This window comes from Melozone crissalis, unplaced genomic scaffold (genome assembly GCF_028551555.1).
Source record: "Melozone crissalis strain CALT ecotype California unplaced genomic scaffold, PUWL_Pcris_2 ptg000005l_1, whole genome shotgun sequence".
Taxonomy (NCBI): domain Eukaryota; kingdom Metazoa; phylum Chordata; class Aves; order Passeriformes; family Passerellidae; genus Melozone; species Melozone crissalis.
This window is the reverse complement of record NW_026535783.1, coordinates 65,011,680-65,025,417: the sequence shown is the minus strand read 5'-3', so window position 1 is coordinate 65,025,417 and position 13,738 is coordinate 65,011,680. Positions and strand designations below refer to the sequence as shown.

The window sequence follows — 13,738 nt, the reverse complement described above, 5'->3', positions numbered from 1 at the left end:
GACAGAAAGAAACAAAATACTCTGTGTCTGCTGCTTCACACCTAGGGTATTTTGATCAGCTGGAACACTGTTGGCGTCAGAGTGTTTCTCCTTTCCATTTTGTTCAGATACTTAGGTTTTCCTCTCTCTGTTTTTGTTGTTCTTTTTTTTCTTTCTTAGTTGTTTGTTGCCTGTCTGTTGGGGTTTTTTTTTTGTGTTTTTCTGATTTTGCTTGATTTTTTGTTTTGTTCAAAACTGATGTCATTTATTCTTGGAAATATGAGCTTAAATGGATTCAAGTACTTCTTTTCTTTCACGCTCTTCTGCACTTTCCCTAGTGGAATGTAACTCCACAGGCAAGTAACAAGACATGCTCAGCTATGTAAGAATCTAGATTATATAGAGAAAGAGTTCACATTTCTTCCTGAGGTGCTGAGATGCCTGGGATATTACTGCTTGCGCAAGGGAGTGCCTACTCTGCCTTTCTGATCTGAAGGGAGATTTACTCTTTCAGACAGCTCTTTGTGATGTTTATCTAGTGGATAAATCTGTTAGCATTGAGATTCTCCTGCCAGCCGCTATTCTGTTCTAAAAGTGTGTGGTACATCACTGTAAAACATACCTATTTTGCTCTTGAGGAATTCAATCTCCTATTCAGAGATTTTCTTTGCATCTCTTATACATAAATTAAGCTGAGTCTTTTACTATGCCATTAGAAGACTCTACCAGGTTATTCCACTGTTTCCATTCACCTGACTTTGATGCTTCGTCTGGTGAGGTTTTACTTCTCTGATTCAATGCAGAAGTGAGATAGTCTCTTGTGTGTTCTCCTGGCGTGTTGGTTTTGTTTTTTATTTTGTACTTGTAGGTGCCTATGGTAGTGAGGGAAAAGAGCAAGTATCCTAGAAGACCTGATAAGACTAAGTTTACTGTTGGTGGGATTTCAGGGGCAATATTTATCTTTCTTTGCTTTACTGCCATTTAAACTGGCAAGTTACTATATTGTCTCCACCTAACAAATACTTGGATGATCTGAACAACTTTGAAGTGAAAGTGTTTGGGGTTTTTAAATTATTAAAAATGTGATTTTGTTGTTATAGTGAGAGTCTGATACTCCTTATATTCCAAGTCACTTAAAAAAAGATTTTTACTGAAACTTGATTTTGGTGTTATAAATTGCAACATGCTACATTGTATACTTGTTGTTAAAACATAATAATAGTAATAGGAAATAAAGTTACTTGATATTATCATTATTGTTTACAGTGATGATATTTCTAGTAATTATATGAGGTCTTCTGTCCTGCTCCAGCTTTCCTTAGTTTTTTTTATACTTTCATTTGAAATCCATTTCGCCATCTATGCTTCTTTAACAACATTTCTCAATACTAACAACATTGATGCCAATCATTTATTTACTCTATTTTTAGTTCCCCTGAATCTTAAGGATACCAATTTTTGGCCTACTCTGTAAAGATCTGCTATTACCATGCCAGGGCATTTTTAAAAATGGCCAGAAGATAATAAATTTCTTTGATCCCACATGTTACATTTCTTAATCAATTTCTTTGTGTAGAATTTAAGGAATCAGCTTCTGAAAGCAAATGCTGATTTCTATTTTTTTAATCAAAAGCCATCTTTTGGGTTAAGCAAGATCTGGAGCACAAGAGAGCTAATTTTGAAAACACAGGATTAGGAGAACTGTGCTTTTGTTGCATTACAAAAATTTCTTCCTTAGCCCAGACAGCTGCTTGGGTAATATTGAGGGTGTTGCTTAGCTCGTGTATCACTGACTTACTCCTAAGATATGAAACAATGCTTCACTTGTTTGTTGACATTTAGATATTATTTTATTTATCTATTTAAATAATAATAGTAAAAAAATCATATGTCTTGAGTTGTAGAATGGTTTGGGTTGGAGGAGACCTTTAAAACTGTCCCATCCAACTCCCCTGTAATGAGCAGAGACATGTTCAGAGACTGCCCCAGAGTCCCATCCAATCCAGCCTTGAGTGTTCCCGGAGATGGGGCATCCACAACCTCTGTGGGCACCTTGGGTGTATCGCCTCAATCGTATTAAAAGCTGTCTTTATATCTCTTCTGAATCTGTCCTCTTTTGGTTTAAAACCATTACCTCCTGTTTTAGCACAAGAGGTCCAACTGAAAGCCTGTCCCCATCTTTGTTGCAAGGGCCCTTTCTGTACTGAGAGGCTGCAGCAAGGTGTCCCCAGAGCCTTCTCCTCTCCAGGCTGAACAACCACACCTCTCTCAGCCTTTCCTCAGAGGGAAGGTGTTTCTTTGACCACTTTTGTGACTCCTCTCTGGACATGTTCCAACAGATCCATCTCCTTCTTGTGCTGAATTGATATGCCTTTTTTGAAAATTCTTCTTCTATTGAGTTTTGAAATGCTATCCAGCTTGTCTGAAAAGTGTGAAGAGGAACTTTAAAAATTTTTAGGATATGTTTTCTGTTATAAATCTGCTGGAAGAGTTGTGTGTTTCTGAAATGTATATGGAACCAAGCATATTCATTGTCTCTGTATTTTCTGCATAATGAAAATGGAACTTTGTTACAGTAATTTTAATTTTCATTCAGGCCCAGTTTGGAACTTTATCTGATTACTTTGAAGCTCTGCTCAAAGAAAGCAATTTAGGTGAAAAGAGCAGCAATTCACTTTTTCCTGTTTTAAGTGGAGACTTCTTCACCTATGCAGACAGAGATCATCATTACTGGAGTGGGTACTTTACATCACGACCCTTTTATAAACGCCTGGACAGAGTCTTGGAATCCTACATAAGGTAAATCCTGCTGTCCAGTACATTCATAATGCATTTCTTGGCACACAGGAGAGATTAATGTGTAAGTATTTGTCGTGGTTTAACCTCAGGCAGCCCCTTGCTCGCTCCCCCACCAGCAGGATCTTGAGGAGAATGGGAAGGGTGAAGGCTACAACACTCATGAATTGAGACAAAGGCAGTTTAAGAGGGAAAGCAAAGGCCACACGTGCAAAAAAAACAAAGTAAGAAATTATGGCTATGGTGTGAACTTTTTTAGAGAGAAGTAAAAAGGTTCTCAAAGGAAGCTGAGAAATAGCCAGGACTAGTGAGTACCAAGTGATCTACGACTGCTGTTCTTCTGAAAATTGTCTGCATCTTCTTGAAAGAAAAAAATTGTTCCTGAATTTTGGTAATGGAGTATTTAAATGGTTCTCCCTTGTAGCAGACATAAGATGATTTAACTGTGTTATAGAGCTCCAGAAGGAAATCTAGGGCAGATGGATGTGATGTAAATCCTGAACATTCCATGTATAGCCTTCCTGAAGGATTACAATTTTTTTGCGGTAATGGATGATGCAGTATCCAACGGGCAAGAGAGATGTGCAAAGTGGCATTTCCAAGCAGCTTGTCAAGTAGTGTTTTGGAGGCAGATACAAGTACCTTTCGGAAGAGGAACTGTATCTAGCAGAACTTGTTTTATTTCTTCCAAGGAATCCAGTTTTTACTGTGGTAATGTGAATGATTCATCATAGGAATCTTTAATTTTCAGTGAAAATAACATTGTTTAATACTGCTGTTGGAGAAGACAAGATGCAAAGAGAACAAGAAAAGAAGGACAGATAATAATTTTATAAATTGAATTATCTAGCTAATTGTTTTCTCAGTTTAGATTAATTTCCTGTCTGTTTCTTAAAATGCACCAAGGATTTAATTTCATGCGGCTTCATCATAGTTTATTTTTTTCAAGATTTTTAGGTTTGGTTATTTAATTGTCATTTTCCTGTTTTTTATTACATAGACTACAGAAAATTTTATATGAGTTTGTTTGTAGTATTTAAAAATTTACATTAATAGAGAGATTCCTTAATTTAAATGTTTCAGTTGACTTCAACTTCTGAAAAAGGTATAGATAAAGAATCTCTGGAGAAACACTAATCTATCAATGCTCTTATGTATTAAAGTATAGTTTTAAAAAGTACCTGGCAAGTTTTTAGTTTTTCATTATCCTTTGTAAATAAGATCTAAGAAAAAAATGTATAGATGTGTTCTCATTGTTTTAATATCAGGTTTTTTGTCAATGTTGTTTTCAGAAACGATGACAATCTTCACAGGGGTCACATTAGCTATGAGAATAGCAGGAGTATGGTTTTTATCTTTTATTTTTTATTTCTTTAAAGTCAAAGGAAATACAGTAGGATCATATTTAATCCTCAAATTCATGATAATTATTTCTGTAGTATGTTTGAGCTAACATCCCTCTATCTATCTGGTGTATGTCCATATTTGTGAGAGAAGCAGCCGTGAACAGACAGTAAATACATGTGTGTGTGTGTGCTCTTTACCAAGGATGAAGGTTTTTAAATTCAAGCAATGTCAGAATTAAGCAGCACTTCCCTGTTACATAATAGCCAGGAGATAATGTTCAGCCCAGGACCCAATATGAAAACTAACCATTTAAGCAAGAGAAGAGTTGGTTGTTTAAGGTTTTTCCTGTTAAAAAAGAGGTTTTTTTGGGGATGGTGTAGTAAGGAAGTGTAAGAAAGCTTAAGGATTTTATAATGGAGATCAACACAGTGATTTGAGTCATTATTGACTTTTTAATCTTAAGTGAGGGAGGGAGGGACGGATGGATGGATGGATGGAAGTAGTTTGAAGAGTGATAAAATATGTGGCCAGAAGTTTATTTAATATAATGAAAAGATTTAAAGAACAGCAGCATAGTTTGAGACAAGTTAGGGGCACATTTTTTTGTTTTATTAGTTACTGATGTAAACAGGGAAAAATTACATTAATCCTCAAAAAGAAAATTAAACTAATTTAGAAGGTGAATACTACAGTGATACTTCTAACTATACAGATGGATAGAAAACTCTACATCTTGAGAGTTCAAACTCTCTTGGAAATATTATTTATGTAGGTTAAATATAAACTGGACCTAGGTAAGGGAAGTTAGTGTAGGCCTTGACAAATAAGTGAAGCAAATTTTGGTCTATTTGCAGTGTCCTATCGGGAACAGATGCAACAAATTAAAATGAAGTGGAAAATTTCTGAAAACTGTATTAGGTCATCTGCAATATTTTGAAACAGATGTGAGAAAACCAAGGCTTTATACCGGTTATATGGAAAGGGATTAGATGCTTACCTATAAGCTGAAGTGTTCTCTAATACAGTGTTGTATTTCTGAGTGTCTTTCATCATTGACCATTGAACCTTTTTAGTGTTTAGAAAAGTATTGAGATATCAAAGGAAAATTCTGCATCTGAGAGATGTCCTTATTAATAAAAAAGAAAATTAAATTAAAATTATTTGTGGGGAAGAAAATCTAACCTTATTTTGAGGACTAAAATTTGTTGTGTTCTCTTCTTTATAGCAAAGTTAGGTCAGTGTTTAGTGGCTAACTTGATTTTTTAAAAAAAGGTAAAATGCTTTAGGACAGGGCTTATTCATCCACTAGATGGATGAGCATCTGATTTTTTTCAACTATAATATTTTCATTTTTCTTTCAAGTTGAGCTGCAAGAGGACAAAGTAGGAGGGATTCGTAGAAGTAGGAATTTGCGTTAAGCAACATTTAAATTACAGTGATTAAGGTTAATCTAGTACTAGTAGTTAAATATATGACTTAAAACTTCCTAACATTTTGATTTTGTGTGTAGTTTATGAGCAATTAGCAAACCGGTAAGAGCAAAATCTTCACCTGTTCATGAAATATTGACAATATGAGAATAGTTTAGGCTGTTATATGTATAGCGCACCTTTCAGTTTACTTGGGTACATGGTAGTTATATAAACAACGGTTTATATGACTGTTACCTATGCGTTGTATAAAGATGAAGAGAAAATGAAATCTAAAGGAATTTTTCATGTTAACAATTAATACCATACATAGTCTGAAAACCAAGTGGTTTTTGTTAATTTTTTTGTTTTCTATAGTTTAAAATGCAACACATGCCCTCACTGACAACTTCTGTAAATAAAAGAGCTAACTTATTTTCCTTTTCTTTTTAATTTATTACTTGCAAGGCCTAGAAGTTAACATTACAAGAAAAATATGTTGTTGTGATTTCTTTGCTTTTTATGTCATTAACCTGCGTCATCTTTGTTGCTTCAAGTACTCGAGAAATGTTCATTAACCTCTAATAAATTTTGAAAAATAGTCTGACACTTTTCGGCCTTGCAAAAAGAGAACTATAACATTTTAGGAGAAGATAGGAAAAAAGTTAACAGATGTTTTCGCAGAATTTATGCAGGTATTTTTGTCATTTAAATATTCATAATAAATGGCAATTATGGTGATATTTTTTGTAAAATAAATTTAGATTCTCATAAAGCAAGTGAAAATCTAGTAATATTTTAGTGCTAGGTTTTTGCAGCAGAAATAGAAGAGAAAGGCTCTGTATTATGTTCAATGTAAGGGTTTTGGAATCCAGTATTGTCTCCAGGTGACTATGTAGTAAGCAGGTGCATGAGATGGTTAAGTCTTTAGAAGAATTTAGTTTGCTTTAAGTGCAAATGGCAGAATAGATATTCAGTAGTATACAGATTAGGATATTTATTTAAAACAAATTTATTTGATTAATAAGTTGTTTTTTGAAATGGAAATTATATGGTTCTTGTAAGGCACTCTATCCATGCTGTGAGGTTTTAGGATCAATTCTATATATCTCTCACACATTTATGACTGTGTATTTTAGTTTGCACTGTCATATTTTTATTTTAAAGGTCCGTTTTCCACCACAGAAGTCTGGCAGGAAGCTACAGTACGAAGATATGCTAAAATGTGCAAGAACAAGGTTTATAGAGCTTATGGAACTATTTACCATTTATTCTTCAGATCAAGCATGTATTGCTTTTTACATTTTAACCCTGTAAAAATACTTGATTATTCTCTGCAATTTCAGGGCAGCTGAAATTCTCTATTCCTTGGCGTTAGTTCAGTCCAGTAAATCTGAGAAGATGAGTGTATTTCCTTCTGTGGATAACTATAAATTGCTGACAGAGGCTAGGAGGAACCTTGGACTCTTCCAGCATCATGATGCTATTACAGGAACAGCCAAAGATTGGGTAGTTGTGGATTATGGCACCAGGTAATTTATTATATATACATAAACTTAAATCTTAATCTCCTTTTGCATTTTTAAAATCAAAGTGTTTATTTCAGACATACAGATTTCATACAGCAACGTACTCCATTGAAAGTGTGGAGGTGCTCTACATGAGATTACCCATGCTTTTCATTTACACAATATTTTTGAGCCCTCTGAATAAGAATTTGATGTCCAAACAAAATTTTGATATTTCAAAAGGTAGACACATTACTGAGATTTCATTAATAACATAATTTTTCTGCAGTAAGTAAGAGAAGTTTTTGTATTTCTCTGTCATAAGCAATAATCAAAGATATGCTAATTTAAGCATATATTCTTCGGAAAATCCCACACCCTCTGTAGTCTGCCTATCTTAAAAGTGGGAAATCTTTTTTGTGTTGAAAGTCTTCTACTTAACTTGTCTGTTTATTTTCTCATCTGGGGGGTATTTCTAAGTATTGCAAAATTATTTTGCTAGAGTCTTAACAGAATTTTTTTTGAGAACTTTGCATGAGATATGTATGTCGGTGTATGCACATGCTTTAATTATGGGTTTGTTCAGAAAATTGCTTCATATTGGAATGTTAAGAACTAGTAAATTTAATTTTTTGAGGTGATGACAGTAGGCAGAAGATAGAGCATGTTCATTAAATAAGTAATTGTTTTAAATGCATCTAAAATACTCTTGTTTAAAACTATTTCATGACAAGTATTTTTAAATTTCATACATTGAATCTACTGTATCATAAGTATTCACAATGCACTTAGTTATGAGAGAGTGAAATAAAGGCTTTTTTCACTTTACAAATAAAATTATCCAGTTCTCTGTCTTCAGAAATTTGTGGACATCCTGGTAGTTTATATAGTTTATAGCTTATATTTTTTGTGTTTCTGATTGTTCTCTTAATCCTGTGTAAACACAGTCTTGAGGTTCTGACAAATGTTTCAGGCTTGTCTCCACTATAGAAACTGAAAATCAAATATACAAATGGCAAACTTTCCTAAGATTAGCATTTTGAAAAAATACTTGGTATTTTGAGAATACACCTTTGGTAACACAGCATACAGGAGGAGATGTACCTCACTTTCAGTATGCAAGACAAGAGTATAATTCAGAATATTTCTGCATTTTTCAGGCTGGTCACCCATTGCTACTATTCTTATTTTCATGCTATGTTGATGCTAACATTCTTATTTATTTTTCTGCAACTCATATTTTTGAGTTCTTTAATGTTTTTATATTTCAGTGTTACAACATTGAATAAAACCAATTGAAAGCTAACTAAGATTTTAAATGTTTTAACAGGCTTTTCCATTCAATAATGAATTTGAAGAAAGTAATAATTGACTCTGTTCATATTCTTGTCCTAAAAGACAAAAGTGATTATCACTATGACACAGCAACTCCACTTCTGAAGATGGTGAGCTGTCTTCCTTGATTTTTTTCCAAAAATGAAATGTGAACTATGTCTTTGAATTCAGTTTGAGTAACCCTGGGAAATGTCAGAACTAAATTTGCACCTAATGCCTTCTCAGAAATGTGCTACTTATTGCTATTTGCAATAACTGAAGATATTGGAAATTAAAAAATGACCATGTCAGCAGTTGATGCTGAAAAAATGCCCACACGGCTAAAGGAAAGGGACTTATTTTGTTGCCCTTTTTGAGTTAGATAGTAAAAGCAGGTGTTCTAATTTTCTTGTGGGCATAAATGTGTTGGTGACTTAAGGGATATACATGAGCAAATATAGTACAGTATGTAGTCCTGTAATTTGACTTCGCTTCACAGAGGAACTTAATAAATGTGGGAAGAAGAAAATTCCCATCCCTAACAGAAGTCTAACCTTAGTTTGCAAGATTAGGTCAAGACAAAACCTTGTGCTCTTTTTACTTTGCTGAAATTATTTGAAAGAGGAGTGTTCGATGAAATGGGCGATAAAGTCAGCAATGGATCCTCATGTATCATTTTGAGACCTATTTTACAGTAAAGAACCCCTTGAAGAAAGACACTTGGTAATATTGCTTCCTTTCAGAATTCTTAGTTTCTTCACTTTCTGAACAAAAGTACTTTTCTCTGACAGCTATGAACTTTTAGGAAGTCTGCTTACTGCATTTACCCTGACGATAGACAAAATGAGATGCTTTAAGTTCTTTGTGCATAAGCACAGCAGGGTTAAGACAGTCTTTCTGATATGATTATCTCACACTTCTGACATAATGAACATGACGTACATTCTACTGGTTTAGTTGTGCCAGGTGTGTCATATCTTGAACTATTTTTTATTACTTGTATAAAAGTTTTTATTACTTTTATACAAATATATATGTATAAATATATGCTGCATGTGTATGCTACATGCTTGTGTGTCACAAATATATTAATTTTTCTCCTCTTTGGAAAATGAATGTGCACTTTCAGAAAGTAGGAATATTTTGAAGGCATTCATGGGATGAAGGTTTTACTCCTGCTCTAAATTATATTGGAAGATGTTGTGACGTTACATTTTACTAAACGTTTGTTGTTCGTGTTCTTCATCAGTCTGGATTAATACCACCACTGCATTGTAGAAGTACTAATTACTGTTTCAACTGTATATTGCCTAGGAGCATACTAATTCAATAAGCTATTATTACCACTGTGAAAGCGGAAATTAAAGAGTAAGTTATTATGGCAATGAATTTATTGTGTCTATATAAAGCAAAAAAATAAGGTGATTACAAAAGCAGATTAAGATTTATCTGTTTGCCACACCACATCTACAGTGTATCATTAATCTAGTATCTCTGCTATGCATTGGAAATAGCAAAAAAACCTTTTCAATGTGGTATTTGTAGACTGCTAACAGGAGAACTTCAGGGTAACTTACAGAACACCTCTGCAAACCTTGAGTTCAAGTGTGGAAATTCAAAGGCATTCATTTTGGAGTGGTATTTTGGTGGCTGATGGAAGCTGACATCAGGAATTGCTCAGAGATGGGCATTCAGAATGGATGTCAAGAGAGTTGAGAAAGGCACATGATGAAGACTGTAAGACTGAAAGTGGCTGTTGTTTTTGAGGGATGAAGAAGTCAAAAACACTTAGAGGAACAGAGCACAAAATCACAGCAGCAGCATTCCAGTAGGTAGCAGGGACAACCAGGGAAAAGTTCCCTTTCTTGGAGGCAGAAAAAAGGAGGTTGGGGATAAGACACTATTGAAGTACTCTAGAATGAACACTTGCACTTTTTCTACTCTTTTTAATTATTAGTTCCACACAAAAGCATCATGGTTTTCTCATTAATACTTTGTATTTCTTATGTTAAGTTTTACAAACTCTGCACTAGTATGCAAAAAAAAATCATTTGGAAGGCAATACGCTGATAATGAGAAGACCCTTAAAGATCCCAGAATGACCCAGCTTTGGTTGGATCATGGATGAGATTGGAAATCTAAAAAAAAAAAAAACTACAACCATTACACAATTCCTGTACATTAGTTCTTTCAGTGCAGAAAGAAAATGTAAATGTAAGTGACAATTGCTAGACTTGAAAAACATGATTTTAAGGATTTTTGAGGAACTGAGAACTCTGCACTTCAATTTCAAAGTCTGTAGTGTTCACCATTGTAAGAACTGACTGGAATGCACTGTGAATCAGCAGGCTATTCTCTTAGGCTATGAAACGATGACAGCAATGTCTTGTCTCTGCCTTTCCTCAGTGGAAGTGAGCCCTGTACCACACCACACCCCAAATTATGTTTTTTGAACCTTTTCTTTTTGTACAATATAAGGTAACATATGAGAGCTTGCAGAAGACTATACAGTGATTGCTTGTGGTAAGTGCCCAGGGGCATATTGTTTCAGAGTAAATTTATAGTAGCAGAAATTTAATAAAAATATGTGAAAAGTATTTGAAAATTTGAAGGAAGTCGGTGATTATGAAGGCTTGTATGTAAAAATGAAAACACAGGTGTAATAATTTAATAATGGAATCTTATAAAATCTTAAATGAAAACAAATATTTCCCAGTGATTTGGTCAAAGTAAGTGTCTTACTTTTGTCAGTGTGAAGTACTTGGTTTATTAAATTTTGTTGTTTGTCGTCCTCAGTAACAGGCTAAAATAAGATTTGATTTCTGTGGTTTTGTACTCCACAAAATGCATATAATAGGCAACGCTCATATATTACTTACTGAAGTGTATTCAAAAGTGAATTCAAAGATGTTCTCTTCTAGGATGATGTTCAGGCTTCTCAAGATTCTTTGCCACACAAGACAGTTATAAAGCTGACATTGCAACCAAGGTAAATAATTTATATATTACTCAGTGTATGAGGTTCTTTTAGCAATATATGTGTTTTCACTATCTCGTAAGTAGTTTTTTATGCAATTTCCCTTTTTTTTTTCCCAAATTTTGCCCAAAATAGAACAAAAAAAAATTTAATAAGTTACTCTGGGAAATTATGCTAATATTATTATGTCTCACTGAAAGAGGACACAGCATGTTAAAACTATAGGCATTTCTCACATACCACAGCTGAAGTAAGTGTTCTGTTTCTGTGTGCTTTTATAGCATTGTAATACTAAATAGATTGTGCTTGAGAGAAGCAATAGAAGATTATAAATAGGCAGAATTACAGGTGCCTCAGTTAACTCTGTGAGCAAAATGTTAAATTTTTATAAGGCCTAAAAATCACAGTTTATAAATTCTGAGTTGATTTTAAAAATCAAGTAGAAGATAAACTAGGATTCTGTTTTTTCTTAACTCCAACTTACTGTTCTATTAAGAGGAGTTACTTTTTATTTATGTGTAATTGTAGGGTATTCTCCTGAAATTGGCATCCTGCTATGTCCATGAACACTCAGTATCCCACCTGAAATAGTGTACACGTTCATTTAAAGTGGCTGATCCAAATAAAGTGAATAAGATGTCTGGATATGAAACCTGCTGTCTGTGTAAATCAAATAATGCAAGGTTTTTGCTTTCAGAACAGAAGATTTAAGATTCATTTAAAAAGCAGTGAATGCTGTTTTTCCTGATGTTAGTATCTGATTTCTCTAGTTCTAGTGGCAAACTAATAAGACTTACTTGCTTAATTGATGCAGATGTCCAACTATTCAGCCAACTAACTGCTGAAGTGTATATGAATATAGTTAAAATCTTTTTAAAAAGTGAGTAAGGTTTAGTTCTTGTGACCTTTTGGGAGAAGGTATCTTCAGTCTTCCAGCACTAAATATACATAATGTGTCTAGTGTATGCTTTTCTTTAGAGAATGCTTTTAAAATCGGACTTCTCTTACTGGAGTGCTATAGAGATGCTAATAGATGATCTTAAACTTGTCCAAAATGACCAAGATCTCAGATGCTTATTTATTAACAATAATGTTTTAGCTTTTCAAAATTATTTCCTCAGGTTTCTTCACTGGAAGAGGATTGTATATGTAGTATATGAGCACTTGGTTGGAAGCAACTTATGATGTAGATTTTCTTTGCTGTTTGAGGGTAGATTTGTTGCCTTTGCTCTCCTTACCTAGGTTAGCTGTTGAAATTTTCCCTGTGCCCTTTTCATCCCCTAATACACCTTTTGTTTGCATACAGTGTTCCACTTTTGTCTCTGCATAATATGCTAAGTAAGTTTTCCCCTTTTTGATCTTAATTAATTTCAGATATTTGCCCTTTTTTTTCCCCCCTTCTGACTTGTAAATTAAATTGATATACATGACATTACCAATAATATTATTCTGGCTACTGCTGGTAGTCTCTAAACTGGTCTTAGCTTACTAAGAAAATAGTACTTGTAGAAAATTGCTAACTTTGTTATCTGGTATTGTGAAGATACCATACAGTCATATAAGGTATGATATATGTCCCAAAGTCTGCAGTCAGAAATATGGGAAAAAGATTGAAGAGGGGAAAAAGGAGACAGAAAGGGCAAAAAAATATTGTAAGAAAATATTGATATTACTGACTAAATCCTGGGGTTTTTTATATCATTTTTAGAAAACTTTGAAAGTGTTTCACATAAATGTTCTACTTAAGTGTACAGTACTTCATGTTTCATTTGTTGTTAAAATTTTCATTTGAATATCTCTTTGTTAAGCTGTTTTTGCTTATTAAAATTAGCTTAGTTTCTTTAGGCTTCTAACTTTATCTCTGGTTGTAGTCTGAATCTCCACTAAATTTATTACCATTGGGAAAAGTGGTATGTAAGATGTCGCTGTAACTACTGGTTAAATCTAATATATGATTATTATGATTGCATCTGAATTTTCTTGTAGCATTTCATGAGAAATGTTATTTTCAGTAGAAGCTTATACTCAACTCAATAAATCTATTATTAAGAATTACTATGCTTGAACTTCAAACTTTAAAGCTTTTAAGAAGGAAACTGGTTTTTTTCCATTTAAAATTTTGGAGCATCAGCAGACTTTAAAAACTAATTTTCACCAAAACTTTGTTATTTGCTTATCTTCTGTTCTTAATCTTCTTTATTATTCCTCTATGTGTAATTGAATCTCTGGATTTCTTTCTGCTAGTGTGTTCTAATATGTCATTATATGGCATAGAAATTAAATCAGTGTAACTAGCAAGGTGTTTGATTTTGATTGGCTATTTAGCTTTTCTTTGATTGGCTATTTAGCTTTTCATATTTTTGCATTTCTGTGTCAGAATTTAAAAAAAAATCTGTATTCTGTCTTGG

The 13,738-nt window shown here is 33.6% G+C and overlaps 1 protein-coding gene across 1 annotated transcript in view; it reads left to right on the top strand.

Moving 5' to 3' along the window:
* The window catches only part of MAN2A1 (mannosidase alpha class 2A member 1), a 105,417-nt gene that overhangs the window by 41,285 nt on the left and 50,394 nt on the right, over positions 1–13,738 (top strand). The window contains exons 9-12 of the mRNA XM_054286414.1: positions 2,576–2,778; positions 6,878–7,063; positions 8,370–8,484; positions 11,275–11,342. Of these exons, the coding sequence (XP_054142389.1) occupies positions 2,576–2,778; positions 6,878–7,063; positions 8,370–8,484; positions 11,275–11,342 (572 nt within the window). The remainder of the gene's footprint in view (positions 1–2,575; positions 2,779–6,877; positions 7,064–8,369; positions 8,485–11,274; positions 11,343–13,738) is intronic.